Source organism: Ciona robusta, chromosome 1 (assembly GCF_009617815.1).
Source record: "Ciona robusta chromosome 1, ASM961781v2".
NCBI classification, from domain to species: Eukaryota; Metazoa; Chordata; class Ascidiacea; order Phlebobranchia; family Cionidae; genus Ciona; species Ciona robusta.
Window position 1 is genome coordinate 11225760 of NC_143235.1, and position 16758 is coordinate 11242517.

Here is a 16758-nt window from a genome sequence, read left to right on the forward strand (position 1 = left end):
AATACAAATGGAAATGACCGTAAATTCACTCACCACAGTTTCCGTATTCTATATCATTAACACTGTTCTACTGTTTATCTTGGACTACAAATAAATAATAGGTAAATGCTGTTTAAAACACGATCAAGATATTTTGATATTATGAGCTAAAGGTGTCCCATATTCCCCCACTCTACTATACATTTTTGGAAATATTAGGCAATATATGCTTAGGTGTCCCACGATGTTAATAGAACACCATATTGTATATTTGAAATTCTTTTATTAAAAACGAACTGCCATCGGTATAATAAAAAAACGAATCCTTTTAATAAATACACTATATCACGTAACAAATTTCGTTGCACAATATCGAGCAAATGATACATAGTTTGCAAGAATTATCTGCACAACGCTCCTCCTGGTATCCCGGCTTCAACATCGCCTGTCGGGTGGCAAGTGCACACAATTTCTCCGGTACAAAACACTTCCCACTGCCCGATGAAGTCGTCGGGTCTTGCACAATTGGCTTCGCACTGACCTCCGCACCTTGGTGATAAGACTCCAGGAGCTGACTTGTCACAGACGCAAATCGAGTTCTCTGCCTGCCCTGAGCATGATCCGTTGCGACATTGGACGTCACAGCCGACTGTTGAAAATCAAAGACGTATAAGAAAAAATATTGTAAATATAGGTATTGGACATAAAAAGGTGCAGAAGGCTTGTCATTTTTTGCCCTTTTTACAAACTACAACAGTAAAGTTGCATTCATTGCATTTTACTCCCAACGTATGTGTAATTAGTTTATTTACACTATTTGTAACTGTACGTATATAGATTGTTCCCGTTGAAGTAAGATGTGCCTTTAAATTTAAAAATCGGACGTGTTTAGTAACAAAAATTCTTTGCTTACCTGCACCTCTTGGAACTTCAGTAAAAACCTCAATCGCAGCGGTTTCTGCTTCAACTGTTGTTGGGGGCTCAGTGGTTGTGTCTGGCATTTCACTTGTAGTTGGCAACTCAGTAGTTGATTCAGTCGAAGGTCGAGCTGGTGCTACCAAAAGTCCCTCTACCGCCTCAGGTGGCGCGATAAGTTCACTTTCTCCACATTTTACGCACTTCTTGCAACTTTTTCTGCACCTTGTTTCCATCCATGTTTTATAAAGAGAAGCTGGACTGCAGTAGTTCATCACTTCGGCCCAATATTGACACTCGGCGTCCATGTCTGCACAATCTATTGAAAAAAAAAAACTATTTTAAAACAAACTTTTCAAAAACAATCGTTTCTTATGACAAAATTCTAGAATTAAACTAAAGTGTATATGTTTACGGGACGCTTTTATTTGTTTAGTTCTATTTTTAATATTCACGTACCTTCAGTGCATGGTATTTGGTTGGATACGGACGACCTTGCGCAGTTATTAACCGGACATTTTCCACATGACCTCTTGCAAACTCTTTGCACGAGGAATGACAACAGATGGTTGTTGCAGTAGGCAGGGGCGAGATACGTTGCACAGAATTTATTCGTGTCTTGACAGGTGTCTACTTCTTCTATATTCAAATAAATCTTGATTAAATGTCACTACTAAGATCGTTATGTTAAATTAGTAGTAACAGTTAGCGCATACACGTCACCAGCTATATTTAAAATCAGCACAGCAAATAGATTGTATCTCGAATGCAAAACAGTCTACATAAAAGTAAATGCAACTCAAGCTTATGCCATAATTACCTCCGCATGATCTAGGTTCAACATTAGGACAAAGTCGACAGGTACCGCATGATAAGGCACATTTCTCACGTACGATAATCCCGACGTAATTTGTGTGGTTGCAAAACGCTTTCATTCTGTCGTGGCCACACCATACAGAAACATCGTCACATGTATCACCTGAAAAATACATGTTGTTAAAATTAACAGTTCATCGTGTACGTAATCGTGCCTATTAGCCATTCGGGTACAGTTAAACGAATACCGTGTTATCGCTAGTAACCTCATGACGTCAATGATCACGTACGAACCTATGTTGCATATATCATAAACCATAACTTATTCACTGTTTAGTCAGTATAACTTACTGCAAGCTTGTTCTGAGCCTTCAAACACCGCCGATAGTTGTCGATGGTTTTCCATTGCATTGGTTGCGAGGACAGCTAAGGCGAGAATCATTAAACACTTCATCTTCTATTTCGTTAGTACTTGTTGCTTCTTTAAATTCCGTGATGTCTTTCTGCTCTTCTTTATATATCTTCTTGTTGTGTTTGAATTGTGGATGCCTTGACTATGGAACTCATCTTTATATATACTGTTACTGTGTCCAAACCTTTTTCCTCATATTTCCATGAAGTATTGTTTATTAGAACACCATACACATGGCAGTAATAATCACTGGGTAGGAGTTGTATATAATTGTCAAATAACTCACGATATAAATTCGTTGTACACATAGTGAGCTGTATGAATAATTACAAGGAACGCAATCTCGCTGAATGAGGGAACGGTATACACATAATGATGGAGTATTAGAATCTATTAGACGTTAACGACTTGATAATTACACGTTGAACAGACTCACAAACGGTACGTTCGTATAAAGTTTGTTTAGTCGCTATTTACACGGAAGTTTAACGTACCACATATACGTAGGTTGATTTGTTAAACGTCACCAACGTAATTCCAATTAGCATGACGATTTCATTAAATTGTAAACGCATGAAATTGCATCCTTTATTTAATTCATATTGACCCTTGCTTATTTTCCTGATTTAAATATTATTGCTCAATTTTACTTGATAAACTAAAAGTATTTTTATTTGTCAAAACAAGCTGTGTGAAATATTTGAGCACGTTGTATAAAGCTAAATGTCTAGATTGATGGTTGAAATTGGCAAACTACAGAATTTTGACGGTTTTATTATGGTCGTATTGTGCTCGTTCGTGCATCATTAAAATGGTTCAAGTGAAAAGAGTTTTTATGCTGTGTACCATCTGGCCCCGAACCTTATCTTGTTGCACCTTATACTCAGTCGTTTTCAAGCAAATGTGTGATGCAGCTGAAGCTTTCTGGTAGTTGTATATTTGTTCGACGTATCATCAAAATGTTGCACTTTTGCAAAAGTTTTGATGTCAAATAAAATGCCTTAAACATAGATTACGTAATTGTTTCAAATTTGTTTAACAATTGAATGAAATCGTCATGCTAATTGGAATTACGTTGGCGACTTTAAACAAATGAACCTACGTATATGGGGTACGTTAAACTTCCATGTAAATAGCGACTAAACAAACTTTATACGAACGTGCCGTTTGTGAGTCTGTTCAACGTATAATTATCAAGTCGGTAACGTCTAATAGATTCTAATACTCCATCATTATGTGTATACCGTTCCCCCATTCAGCGAGATTGCGTTCCTTGTAATTATTCATACAGCTCACTATGTGTACAACGAATTTATATCGTGCGTTATTTGACAATTATGTACAACTCCTACCCAGTGATTATCACTGGCATGTGTATAGTGTTCTAATAAACAATACTTCATGGAAATATGAGGAAAAAGGTTTGGACACAGTAACAGTATATATAAAGATGAGTTCCATAGTCAAGGCATCCACAATTCAAACACAACAAGAAGATATATAAAGAAGACCAGAAAGACATCACGAAATTTAAAGAAGCAACAAGTACAAACGAAACAGAAGATGAAGTGTTTAATGATTCTCGTCTTAGCTGTCCTCGCAACCAATGCAATGGAAAACCATCGACAAATATCGGCGGTGCTTGAAGGCTCAGAACAGGCTTGCAGTAAGTTATACCGACTGAACAATAAATAAGTTATGGTTTATATGCAACACAATTGGTCCGTATGTTATTATTGACGTCATGAGATTACTAGCTATAACACGCGTATTCGTTCAACAACCCAAATGGCTAATACGCACGGTTACGTACAAGATGAACTGTTAATTTTAACAACATATATTTTTTAGGTGATACATGTGACGATGTTTCTGTATGGTGTGGCCACGACAGAATGAAAGCGTTTTGCAACCACACAAATTACGTCGGGATTATCGTACGTGAAAAATGTGCCTTATCATGCGGTACCTGTCGACTTTGTCCTAATGTTGAACCTAGATCATGCGGAGGTAATTATGGCATAAGCTTGAGTTGCATTTACTTTTATATAGACTGTTTTGCATTCAAGATACAATCTATTTGCTGTGCTGGTTTTAAATATAGCCGGTGACGTGTATGCGCTAACTGTTACTAATAATTTGGCACAACGATCTTAATAGTCACATTTAATCATGTTTTATTTGAATATAGAAGAAGTAGACACCTGTCAAGACACGAATAAATTCTGTGCAACGTACCTCGCCCCTGCCTACTGCAACAACCATCAGTTGTCATTCCTCGTGCAAAGAGTTTGCAAGAGGTCTTGTGGAAAATGTCCGGTTAATAACTGCGCAAGGTCGTCCGTATCTAACCAAGTACCATGCACTGAAGGTACGTGAATATTAAAAACTAAATAGGTAAAAGCGTCCCGTAAACATTTACCTTTTAGTTTAATTCTAGAAGTTTGTTATAAGAACGATTGTTTTTGAAAAACTTTTGTTTTAAAATAGTTCTTTTTCTTTCATAGATTGTGCAGACATGGATGCCGAGTGTCAATATTGGGCCGATGTGATGAACTACTGCAGTCCAGCTTCTCTTTATAAAACATGGATGGAAACAAGGTGCAGAAAAAGTTGCAAGAAGTGCGTAAAATGTGGAGAAAGTGAACTTATCGCGCCACCTGAGGCGGTAGAGGGTCTTTTGGTAGCACCAGCTCGACCTTTGACTGAAGCAACTACTGAGTTGCCAACTACAAGTGAAATACCAGACACAACCACTGAGCCCCCAACAACAGTTGAAGCAGAAACCGCTGCGATTGAGGTTTTTACTGAAGTTCCAAGAGGTGCAGGTAAGCAAAGAAAATTTATCACCAAACAAACACGGTTTATTATTCTGAGGACACAGCTGCTTTCAAACTTAATCTTAAGTTTTTAAAATAATCAAAAAATAACACGCTTTTGGCCTCATTTTATGTCCAATACCTATTTACAATATTTTTTCTCATTTGTCTTTGATTTTCTACAGTCGGCTGTGACATTCAATGCCGCAACGGATCATGCTCAGGGCAAGCAGAGAACTCGATTTGCGTCTGTGACAAGTCAGCTCCTGGTGTCTTATCACCAAGGTGCGGAGGTCAGTGCGAAGCCAATTGTGCAAGACCCGACGACTTCATCGGGCAGTGGGAAGTGTTTTGTACCGGAGAAATTGTGTGCACTTGCCACCCGACAGGCGATGTTGAAGCCGGGATACCAGGAGGAGCGTTGTGCAGATAATTCTTGCAAACTATGTATCATTCGCTCGGACTGTACAGCGGAAATATTTTTGTGATATTGTATATTTATTTAAATTGTTCGTTTTCAATTACTTCGACAGCAATTTGTTTTTAATAAAACTGTTTCAAGTATATAGATATAACTTTCTAAATACTGATTTTTGAACAATTTAAATGGAGCCAAGCATCGTTATTTTATACCTAATGCAACGTCATAAAGAATGCATTCCATCTATACTATTACACGATCACATATGGCGCTCGTAAAGGGGTACTAAAAGGGTTAATTCAAAATATGCTATATATGTTACGTACTTACTCTTTAGAGCTCGGTTCTCTTGTTTTATTAAAGAGCGACCGACCTTAACAGCTTCTTCTTCCTTCTCTCTCTCTCTCTGTCTTGTCTTTCTTAATGGATTTTTCTGGCAACCTGGTGGCTAACTCTCTAAAGTACCAAGACTATTGCGGTTTTAAATTTTATTATAGCACTACACAGCTGCTACGATAAGTGTAGCAAAGTGTTAACGATCCAGTTGGGTTGTTGAAGGGATCAGGGATTCCGACCTCTGGCGAGGGAGCTTTAATTAATTTATATCCAGCTTTTTCATCACTTCTTGGAGCAGCATCGGCAGACACAACAAAGCAGATCACGAGGATGAAGGCAACTACAGATTTCATTTTCGTTGGTAAGAATCAACTAAATGAATTCTGATCAGCATTGCCACCTTTTATACCCTTTTCGACCAGAATCTATCGTTCGCAAAACAAGCTGTTATTTCCTGCCAATCACATGTTCACTGAACAGGGAGCGTTCTCCATCATTATGGCGAATTACTCCGAAGTTCTCACCCTTGGACGCCGTTCCAGACGAGCAAAACGTGCTTTCAATAATTACCTTATGCGGTGTCATGCTGTCAATTTTGCATAAACGCGGTACCGGTAAAAACAGTTTTTTTAAAAAAAGGGACACGAATTATGCCGAGTCCTGACTTTCTCCTACCCTACTATAAGATTAATAAATAATTGCGGTTACATTTAGTTACACAAATACAACTAACTTAGAACTGAACTCTACAACAAATTAAAAGAATAATAAAATAGATAAAGAAAATATAACTTATTTATTCTTGGGTGGTGGGGCAAGTCATAACCGCACATGTCTACCACACCACATATATACACTGTATCGAACAACCTCGTACAGCATTCGTGTTGTAATTGGCTAAACTGATGGTCAAACCAAATCCTGCTTGATCAAAGCAACTTTGTTCTTGTCTACCGATCTGCTGTTCCTTTCTAACTCAAACGATCACGTGATGTCTAATTTGATTACTTCCCGTTTAATGTTTCTGACGACATTGCAATTACAATCGACATTACAGAATGCATTCTTAATTCACACAGTGAACTTGTGTAAATTTATGAAAATTGAATGTAAAATTTATGAATGTATATATATTATGAATTTATTTCAATCACGAGATTAGAGAATAAATGATAAAATTAAGAATTGAGATAAGTGCGAAAAAGTCTCCCAAATAAACAAGAAAAATAAGAAAACCTGTTTGACAAAAAAGGACCCACAACAATACTGACTGAGATAGAAATATACACAACCAACACGCAGATTTGAGAGGTACCGAGTTAACAGGCGTAGTTATTTCCCAACAAACGTTATGCACTGTATATAACACGGCGGCAAATATTTATGTTTAGATATGTTTAACTATATGCGATAATGTACTTACCTGTTTTTATTTACAATCCAAGAAAACATCAGGTCTTCTTATATATACTGCAAGTAGTCTAAACAACTTGAAAGTATTGTTACATATAACATTAGTTTTGTCCCGGACACTTCTTTAACCGTCAACTCGGGTCCTGTCTGTCGTACTCTGCTGGGAACTGCACTGAATGACTCAAATATAAAAAGTAACTAATTTAATATAAACATGATTTATATAGGACGTTGCACTTGACAACGCTCTTATAATATAAACTAACCGCTAACTACAAACATCAACCTAATCGGTCATAAATAAATGCAACGATTCTCCAAGTATACAAACGACCTTTCCTATACGCGCAACGAGAACTGATTCTACACACACAAAACCACGAGAAGGAAAACTCTCAGTGCGCGGCAAGTGATACGCAGCAATATGAGACCAGCCGCAGGGAACACAGCAACGTTAATAAAGAGCTGAAACAAGGCAATTGCAAGCAGTGGACAAAAATGGTGAATACAAATATATATAATAATATGAGTATTCAAAACTATATTATGAATTTTTTCACTTAATAAACAAAATCGCCCGTTCGTATATCAGTTAAGGGACAAGCAAAATAGATTTACGGAGTGTCCCATCTTACCCCGAACTTAACTGACCTCTCCACCACTATTCACTCGTTTTTTTAACAAATATGTTATTGTCATACAGTAAGAGCCTGGGTAGATTAATAATTGCCCGAGGTACCATCAAAATGTTACACTTTTGCAAAATACTTGATGTCAAGTAAAATAACTTAAATATAGATTACGTACTTGTTTCAACTTTGTTTAACAATTTAATGAAATCGTCATGCTAATTGGAATTACGTTGGCGACGTTAAACGATTTTACCTGCGTATATGGAATGCGTTAAACTTCCATGTAAATTGCGACTGAAAAAACTTTATACGAACGTGCCGTTTGTAAGTCTGTTCAACGTGTAATTATCAAGTCGGTAACGTCTGATAGATTCTAATACTCCATCATTATGTGTATACCGTTCCCTCATTCAGCGAGATTGCGTTCCTTGTAATTATTCATACTGCTCACTGTGTGTACAACGAATTTATATCGTAAGTTATTTGACAATTATATACAACTCCTACTCAGTGATTATCACTGGCATGTGTATAGTGTTCTAATAAACAATACCTTATAGAAATATGAGGAAAAAGGTTTGGACACAGTAACAGTATATATAAAGATGAGTTCCATAGTCAAGGCATCCACAATTCAAACACAACAAGAAGATTTATAGAGAAGAGCAAAAAGAAGTCTAGAATTAAGCAAAAAGTACAATCGAAATAGAAGATGAAGTGTTTAATGATTCTCGCCTTAGCTGTCTTCGCAACCAATGCAATGGAAAACCATCGACAACTATCGGCGGTGCTTGAAGGCTCAGAACAGGCTTGCAGTAAGTTATACCTAGTTATGGTTTATATGCAACACAATTGGTCCGTATGTTATTAATGACGTCATGAGATTACTAGCTATAACACGCGTATTCGTTCAACAACCCAAATGGCTAATACGCACGGTTGCGTACATGATGAACTGTTAATTTTAACAACATATATTTTTTAGGTGATACATGTGACGATGTTTCTGTATGGTGTGGCCACGACAGAATGAAAGCGTTTTGCAACCACACAAATTACGTCGGGATTATCGTACGTGAGAAATGTGCCTTATCATGCGGTACCTGTCGACTTTGTCCTAATGTTGAACCTAGATCATGCGGAGGTAATTATGGCATAAGCTTGAGTTGCATTTACTTTTATATAGACTGTTTTGCATTCGAGATACAATCTATTTGCTGTGCTGATTTTAAATATAGCTGGTGACGTGTATGCGCTAACTGTTACTACGAATTTGGCACAACGACCGTAATAGTTACGTTTAATCATGTTTTTCTTAAATATAGAAGAAGTAGACACCTGTCAAGACACGAATAAATTCTGTGCAACGTACCTCGCCCCTGCCTACTGCAACAACCATCAGTTGTCATTCCTCGTGCAAAGAGTTTGCAAGAGGTCTTGTGGAAAATGTCCGGTTAATAACTGCGCAAGGTCGTCCGTATCTAACCAAGTACCATGCACTGAAGGTACGTTAATATTAAAAACTAAATAAGTAAAAGCGTCCCGTAAACATTTACCTTTTAGTTTAATTCTAGAATTTTGTCATAAGAAACGATTGTTTTTGAAAAATTTTTGTTTTAAAATAGTTCTTTTTCTTTCATAGATTGTGCAGACATGGATGCCGAGTGTCAATATTGGGCCGAAGTGATGAACTACTGCAGTCCAGCTTCTCTTTATAAAACATGGATGGAAACAAGGTGCAGAAAAAGTTGCAAGAAGTGCGTAAAATGTGGAGAAAGTGAACTTATCGCGCCACCTGAGGCGGTAGAGGGACTTTTGGTAGCACCAGCTCGACCTTTGACTGAAGCAACTACTGAGTTGCCAACTACAAGTGAAATACCAGACACAACCACTGAGCCCCCAACAACAGTTGAAGCAGAAACCGCTGCGATTGAAGTTTTTACTGAAGTTCCAAGAGGTGCAGGTAAGCAAAGAAAATTTATCATCAAACAAACACGGTTTATTATTCTGAGGACACAGCTGATTTCAAACTTAATCTTAAGTTTTCAAAATAAGTAAAAAATGACACGCTTTTCGCCTCATTTTATGTCCAATACCTATTTACAATATTTTTTCTCATTTGTCTTTGATTTTCTACAGTCGGCTGTGACATTCAATGCCGCAACGGATCATGCTCAGGGCAAGCAGAGAACTCGATTTGCGTCTGTGACAAGTCAGCTCCTGGTGTCTTATCACCAAGGTGCGGAGGTCAGTGCGAAGCCAATTGTGCAAGACCCGACGACTTCATCGGGCAGTGGGAAGTGTTTTGTACCGGAGAAATTGTGTGCACTTGCCACCCGACAGGCGATGTTGAAGCCGGGATACCAGGAGGAGCGTTGTGCAGATAATTCTTGCAAACTATGTATCATTCGCTCGGACTGTACAGCGAAAATATTTTTGTGATATTGCATATTTATTTAAATTGTTCGTTTTCAATTACTTCGACAGCAATTTGTTTTTAATAAAACTGTTTCAAGTATATAAGATATGACTTTCTAAATACTGATTTTTGAGCAATTCAAATGGAGCCAAGCAACGTTATTGTATACCGAATGCAACGTCATAAAGAATGCATTCCATCTATACTATTACACGATCACATATGGCGCTCGTAAAGGGGTACTAAAAGGGTTAATTCAAAATATGCTATATATGTTACGTACTTACTCTTTAGAGCTCGGTTCTCTTGTTTTATTAAAGAGCGACCGACCTTAACTGCTTCTTCTTCCTTCTCTCTCTCTCTGTCTTGTCTTTCTAATGGATCTTTCTGGCAACCTGATGGCTAACTCTCTATAGTAATAAGACCATTGCGGTTTTAAAATTTATTATAGCAGTACACAATTACTACGATAAGTGTTGCAAAATGTTAACGATTCAGTTGGGTTGTTGAAGGGATCAGGGATTCCGACCTCTGGCGAGGGAGCTTTAATTAATTTATATCCAGCTTTTTCATCACTTCTTGGAGCAGCATCGGCAGACACAACAAAGCAGATCACGAGGATGAAGGCAGCTACAGATTTCATTTTCGTTGGTAAGAATCAACTAAATGAATTCTGATCAGCGTTGCCACCTTTTATACCCTTTTCGACCAGAATCTATCGTTCGCAAAACAAGCTGTTATTTCCTGCCAATCACATTTTCACTGAACAGGCAGCGTTCTCCATCAGTATGGCGAATTACTCCGAAGTTCTCACCCTTGGACGCCGTTCCAGACGAGCAAAACGTGCTTTCAATAATTACCTTATGCGGTATCATGCTGTCAAGTTTGCATAAACGCGGTACCGGTAAAAACAGATTTTTTAAAAAAGGGACACGAATTATGCCGAGTTCTGACTTTCTCCTACCCTACTATAAGGTTAATAAATAATTGCGGTTACATTTAGTTACACAAATACAACTAACTTAGAACTGAACTCTACAACAGATTAAAAGAATAATGTAAATAAAACTTATTTATTCTTGGGTGGTGGGGCAAGTCATAACCGCACATGTCCACCACACCACATATATACAATGTATCGAACAACCGTACAGCATTCGTGTTGTAATTGGCTAAACTGATGGTCCAACCAAATCCTGCTTGATCAAAGCAACTTTGTTCTTGTCTACCGATCTGCTGTTCCTTTCTAACTCAAACGATCACGTGATGTCTAAGTTGATTACTTCCCGTAATGTTTCTGACGACATTGCAATTACAATCGAAATTACAGAATGCATTCTTAATTCACACTGTGAACTTGTGTAAATTTATTAAAATTGAATGTAAAATTTATGAATGTATATATATTATAAATTTATTTCAATCACGAGATTAGAGAATAAATGATAAAATTTAGAATTGGTGCGAAAAAGTCTCCCAAAAACAAGAACAATAAGAAAACCTGTTTGGCAAAAAAGGATCCACAACAATACTGACTGAGATAGAAATATACACAACCAGCACGCAGATTTGAGAGGTACCGAGTTAACAGGCGTAGTTATTTCCCAACAAACGTTATGCACTGTATATAACACGGCAGCAAATATTTATATTCAGATATGTTTAACTATATGCGATAATGTACTTGCCTGTTTTTATGTACAATCCAAGAAAACATCAGGTCTTCTTATATATACTGCAAGTAGTCTAAACAACTTGAAAGTATTGTTACATATAACATTAGTTTTGTCCCGGACACTTCTTTAACCGCCAACTCGGGTCCTGTCTGTCGTACTCTGCTGGGAACTGCACTGAATGACTCAAATATAAAAAGTAACTAATTTAATATAAACATGATTCATATAGGACGTTGCACTTGACAACGCTCTTATAATATAAACTAACCGCTAACTACAAACATCAACCTAATCGGTCATAAATAAATGCAACGATTCTCCACAGTATACAAACGACCTTTCCTATACGCTATGCAACGAGAACTGATTCTACACACACAAAACCACGAGAAGGAAAACTCTGAGTGCGCGGCAAGTGACACACAGCAATAAGACCAGACGCAGGGAACACAGCAACGTTAATAAAGTGCTGAAACAAGGCAATTGCAAACAGTGGACAAAAATGGTGAATACAAATATATATAATATTATGAGTTCAAAACTATATTATGAATTTTTTCACTTAATAAACAAAATCGCCCGTTCGTATATCAGTTAAGCGACAAGCAAAATAGATTTACAGAGTGTCCCATCTTACCCCGAACTTAACTGACCTCTCCCCCACTATTCACTCGTTTTTTTTAACAAATATGTTATTGTCATACAGTAAGAGCCTGGGTAGATTAATAATTGCCCGAGGTACCATCAAAATGTTACACTTTTGCAATATACTTGATGTCAAATAAAATAACTTAAATATAGATTACGTATTTGTTTCAACTTTGTTTAACAATTGAATGAAATCGTCATGCTAATTGGAATTACGTTGGCGACGTTAAACGAATTTAACTACGTATATGGGATGCGTTAAACTTCCATGTAAATTGCGACTAAACAAACTTTATACGAACGTGCCGTTTGTGAGTCTGTTCAACGTGTAATTATCAAGTCGGTAACGTCTAATAGATTCTAATACTCCATCATTATGTGTATACCGTTCTCTCATTCAGCGAGATTGCGTTCCTTGTAATTATTCATACAGCTCACTATGTGTACAACGAATTTATATCGTGCGTTATTTGACAATTATGTACAACTCCTACCCAGTGATTATCACTGGCATGTGTATAGTGTTCTAATAAACAATACTTCATGGAAATATGAGGAAAAAGGTTTGGACACAATAACAGTATATATAAAGATGAGTTCCATAGTCAAGGCATCCACAATTCAAACACAACAAGAAGATTTATAGAGAAGAGCAAAAAGAAGTCTAGAATTAAGCAAAAAGTACTAACGAAATAGAAGATGAAGTGTTTAATGATTCTCGCCTTAGCTGTCTTCGCAACCAATGCAATGGAAAACCATCGACAACTATCGGCGGTGCTTGAAGGCTCAGAACAAGCTTGCAGTAAGTTATACCGACTGAACAGTGAATAAGTAATGGTTTATATGCAACACAATTGGTCCGTTTGTGATTATTGACGTCATGAGGTTACTAGCTATAACACGCGTATTCGTTCAACAACCCAAATGGCTAATACGCACAGTTACGTACAAGATGAACTGTTAATTTTAACAACATATATTTTTTAGGTGATACATGTGACGATGTTTCTGTATGGTGTGGCCACGACAGAATGAAAGCGTTTTGCAACCACACAAATTACGTCGGGATTATCGTACGTGAGAAATGTGCCTTATCATGCGGTACCTGTCGACTTTGTCCTAATGTTGAACCTAGATCATGCGGAGGTAATTATGACATAAGCTTGAGTTGCATTTACTTTTATATAGACTGTTTTGCATTCGAGATACAATCTATTTGCTGTGCTGATTTTAAATATAGCTGGTGACGTGTATGCGCTAACTGTTACTACTAATTTGGCACAACGATCTTAATAGTCACATTTAATCATGTTTTATTTGAATATAGAAGAAGTAGACACCTGTCAAGACACGAATAAATTCTGTGCAACGTACCTCGCCCCTGCCTACTGCAACAACCATCAGTTGTCATTCCTCGTGCAAAGAGTTTGCAAGAGGTCTTGTGGGAAATGTCCAGTTAATAACTGCGCAAGGTCGTCCGTATCCAACCAAATACCATGCACTGAAGGTAAAATAATATTATAAACGAAAGTCAATTCATGTAAATGTCTTAAAATCATTATACTTGGTACAATCTAGGTTTAACTGTAGAATAATGTCAGAAGAAACCAAAGTCAATAGGCTTTTCAAAAGGCTTGTTTTTGAGAAAGTATTTCTCATAGATTGTGCAGACATGGACGCCGAGTGTCAATATTGGGCCGATGTGATGAACTACTGCAGTCCAGCTTCTCTTTATAAAACATGGATGGAAACAAGGTGCAGAAAAAGTTGCAAGAAGTGCGTAAAATGTGGAGAAAGTGAACTTATCGCACCACCTGAGGCGGTAGAGGGACTTTTGGTAGCACCAGCTCGACCTTTGACTGAAGCAACTACTGAGTTGCCAACTACAAGTGAAATACCAGACACAACCACTGAGTCCCCAACAACAGTTGAAGCAGAAACCGCTGCGATTGAGGTTTTTACTGAAGTTCCAAGAGGTGCAGGTAAGCAAAGAAAATTTATCATCAAACAAACACGGTTTATTATTCTGAGGACACAGCTGATTTCAAACAATCTTAAGTTTTCAAAATAAGCAAAAAATGACACGCTTTTCGCCTCATTTTATGTCGGATACCTATTTACAATATTTTTTCTCATTTGTCCTAAATTTTCTACAGTCGGCTGTGACATTCAATGCCGCAACGGATCATGCTCAGGGCAGGCAGAGAACTCTATTTGCGTCTGTGACAAGTCAGCTCCTGGAGTCGTATCACCAAGGTGCGGAGGTCAGTGCGAAGCCAATTGTGCAAGACCCGACGATTTCACCGGGCAGTGGGAAGTGTTTTGTACCGGAGAAATTGTGTGTACTTGCCACCCGACAGGCGATGTTGAAGCCGGGATACCAGGAGGAGCGTTGTGCAGATAATTCTTGCAAACTATGTGCCATTTGTTTGTCACTGACAACGAAAATATTTTTGTGATATTGCATATTTATTTAAATGTTTGTTTTCTATTGCTTCGACAGCAATTTGTTTTTAATAAAACTGTTTTAAGTATACGATATGGCTATCTAAATATTGATTTTTGAGCAATTTAAATGGAGCTAAGCAACGTTATTGTATACCTAATGCAACGTCATAAAGAATGCATTCCATCTATACTATTACACGATCACATATGGCGCTCGTAAAGGGGTACTAAAAGAGTTATTTAAAAATATGCTATTTATGTTACGTACTTACTCTTTAAACCTCATTTCTCTTGTTTTATTAAAGAGCGACCGACCTTAACAGCTTCTTCTTCCTTCTCTCTCTCTCTCTGTCTTGTCTTTTTTTAAAGATCTTTCTGGCAACCTGACTGACTGGGTCGTTATTTGGCTGCTGTTAGAATCTGTCTATCGGTGATAATTTGCGTTATATATCGTCAATATACTTGTACATTCATCACGAGGAGAGCAATAATGAAGTTATAAACAGCAGTCGCTTATTCGTTAGGGCTAAAACTGCAGCAACGTTACAGTTATACACCATATAGCTCCTGCAGCATTTGTATATATCGAAAAGTCTCTGTAGCTACAATACCATAGCGGTTTTAAACTTTATTATATCTCTACACATTGATCATGATAAGTGTAGCAAAGTGTGAACGATTCGGCTGGGTTGTCGAAGGGGTCGTGGATTCTCACCTCTGGCGAAGGAGCTTCGATTAATTTATATCCAGCTTTTTCAGCACTTCTTAGAGCAGCATCGGTAGAGACAGCGAAGTAGATCACGAGGATGAAGGCAACTGCAGATTTCATTTTCGTTGGTAAGAATCAACTAAATGAATTCTGATCAGCGTTGCCACCTTTTATACCCTTTTCGACCAGAATCTATCGTTCGCAAATCAAGCTGTTATTTCCTGCCAATCACATTTTCACTGAACAGGGAGCGTTCTCCATCATTATGGCGAATTACTCCGAAGTTCTCACCATTGGACGCCGTTCCAGACGAGCAAAACGTGCTTTTAATAATTACCTTATGTGGTGTAATGCTGTCAATTTTGCATGAACGCGGTACCGGTAAAAACAGTTTTTTTTAAAAAAAAGGGACACGAATTATGCCGAGTCCTGACTTTCCCCTACCCTACTATAAGGTTAATAAATAATTGCGGTTACATTTAGTTACACAAATACAACTAACTTAGAACTGAACACTACAACAGATTAAAAGAATAATAAAATAGATAAAGAAAATATAACTTATTTACCCTTGAGTGGTGGGGCAAGTCATAACCGCACATGTCCACTACACCACATATATATACGGTATCGAACAACCGCGTACAGCATTCGTGTTGTAATTGGCTAAACTGATGGTCAAACCAAATCCTGCTTGATCAAAGCAACTTTGTTCTTGTCTACCGATCTGCTGTTCCTTTCTAACTCAAACGATCACGTGATGTCTAAGTTGATTACTTCCCGTTTAATGTTTCTGACGACATTGCAATTACAATCGAAATTACAGAATGCATTCTTAATTCACACAGTGAACTTGTGTAAATTTATAAAAATTGAATGTAAAATTTATGAATGTATATATATTATGAATTGATTTCAATCACGAGATTAGAGAATAAATGATAAAATTAAGAATTAAGATAAGTGTGAAAAAGTCTCCTAAAAAACAAGAACAATAAGAAAACCTGTTTGACAAAAAAGGATCCACAACAATACTGACTGAGATAGAAATATACACAACCAACACGCAGATTTGAGAGGTACCGAGTTGACAGGCGTAGTTATTTCCCAACAAA

At 37.4% G+C, this 16758-nt stretch overlaps 4 protein-coding genes across 4 annotated transcripts; 3 read left to right on the top strand and 1 right to left on the bottom strand.

The window, feature by feature from the left end:
- Window positions 1-206: 206 nt before the first annotated feature.
- Window positions 207-2331, bottom strand: LOC149743144 (uncharacterized). Its single transcript, XM_089883157.1, has 5 exons — window positions 2062-2331; window positions 1715-1873; window positions 1354-1533; window positions 893-1213; window positions 207-628 (listed from the first exon to the last, which is right to left on the bottom strand). Exons 1-5 carry the CDS (start codon window positions 2162-2164, stop codon window positions 381-383), a joined length of 1011 nt encoding a protein of 336 aa, XP_089739283.1. The 5' UTR covers window positions 2165-2331; the 3' UTR covers window positions 207-380.
- Window positions 2332-3298: 967 nt separating this feature from the next.
- Window positions 3299-5505, top strand: LOC149743145 (uncharacterized). Its single transcript, XM_089883169.1, has 5 exons — window positions 3299-3788; window positions 3974-4132; window positions 4314-4493; window positions 4630-4950; window positions 5127-5505. The coding sequence occupies exons 1-5, from the start codon at window positions 3686-3688 to the stop codon at window positions 5372-5374; spliced, it is 1011 nt and encodes a 336-aa protein (XP_089739295.1). The 5' UTR covers window positions 3299-3685; the 3' UTR covers window positions 5375-5505.
- A 2786-nt stretch (window positions 5506-8291) lies between these two features.
- Window positions 8292-10258, top strand: LOC149743146 (uncharacterized). Its single transcript, XM_089883181.1, has 5 exons — window positions 8292-8558; window positions 8729-8887; window positions 9069-9248; window positions 9386-9706; window positions 9883-10258. The coding sequence occupies exons 1-5, from the start codon at window positions 8456-8458 to the stop codon at window positions 10128-10130; spliced, it is 1011 nt and encodes a 336-aa protein (XP_089739307.1). The 5' UTR covers window positions 8292-8455; the 3' UTR covers window positions 10131-10258.
- A 1863-nt stretch (window positions 10259-12121) lies between these two features.
- LOC149743147 (uncharacterized) lies at window positions 12122-15022 on the top strand. The gene is made up of 5 exons (XM_089883191.1): window positions 12122-13288; window positions 13474-13632; window positions 13814-13993; window positions 14148-14468; window positions 14643-15022. The coding sequence occupies exons 1-5, from the start codon at window positions 13186-13188 to the stop codon at window positions 14888-14890; spliced, it is 1011 nt and encodes a 336-aa protein (XP_089739317.1). The 5' UTR covers window positions 12122-13185; the 3' UTR covers window positions 14891-15022.
- The last annotated feature ends 1736 nt before the right edge of the window (window positions 15023-16758 follow it).

What these genes read in the sequence shown, in the direction of transcription:
- LOC149743144 (XM_089883157.1), bottom strand. Translation starts at nt 2,164, where the DNA reads ATGAAGTGTTTAATGATTCTCGCCTTAGCTGTCCTCGCAACCAATGCA. An exon ending in CCAAATACCATGCACTGAAG is followed by an intron (nt 1,214 to 1,353) that starts GTACGTGAATAT and finishes TTTTTTCAATAG; the next exon opens with ATTGTGCAGACATGGACGCC. An exon ending in TGAAGTTCCAAGAGGTGCAG is followed by an intron (nt 629 to 892) that starts GTAAGCAAAGAA and finishes GATTTTCAACAG; the next exon opens with TCGGCTGTGACGTCCAATGT.
- LOC149743145 (XM_089883169.1), top strand. Translation starts at nt 3,686, where the DNA reads ATGAAGTGTTTAATGATTCTCGTCTTAGCTGTCCTCGCAACCAATGCA. An exon ending in TGAACCTAGATCATGCGGAG is followed by an intron (nt 4,133 to 4,313) that starts GTAATTATGGCA and finishes ATTTGAATATAG; the next exon opens with AAGAAGTAGACACCTGTCAA. An exon ending in TGAAGTTCCAAGAGGTGCAG is followed by an intron (nt 4,951 to 5,126) that starts GTAAGCAAAGAA and finishes GATTTTCTACAG; the next exon opens with TCGGCTGTGACATTCAATGC.
- LOC149743146 (XM_089883181.1), top strand. Translation starts at nt 8,456, where the DNA reads ATGAAGTGTTTAATGATTCTCGCCTTAGCTGTCTTCGCAACCAATGCA. An exon ending in CCAAGTACCATGCACTGAAG is followed by an intron (nt 9,249 to 9,385) that starts GTACGTTAATAT and finishes TTTCTTTCATAG; the next exon opens with ATTGTGCAGACATGGATGCC. An exon ending in TGAAGTTCCAAGAGGTGCAG is followed by an intron (nt 9,707 to 9,882) that starts GTAAGCAAAGAA and finishes GATTTTCTACAG; the next exon opens with TCGGCTGTGACATTCAATGC.
- LOC149743147 (XM_089883191.1), top strand. Translation starts at nt 13,186, where the DNA reads ATGAAGTGTTTAATGATTCTCGCCTTAGCTGTCTTCGCAACCAATGCA. An exon ending in TGAACCTAGATCATGCGGAG is followed by an intron (nt 13,633 to 13,813) that starts GTAATTATGACA and finishes ATTTGAATATAG; the next exon opens with AAGAAGTAGACACCTGTCAA. An exon ending in CCAAATACCATGCACTGAAG is followed by an intron (nt 13,994 to 14,147) that starts GTAAAATAATAT and finishes TATTTCTCATAG; the next exon opens with ATTGTGCAGACATGGACGCC.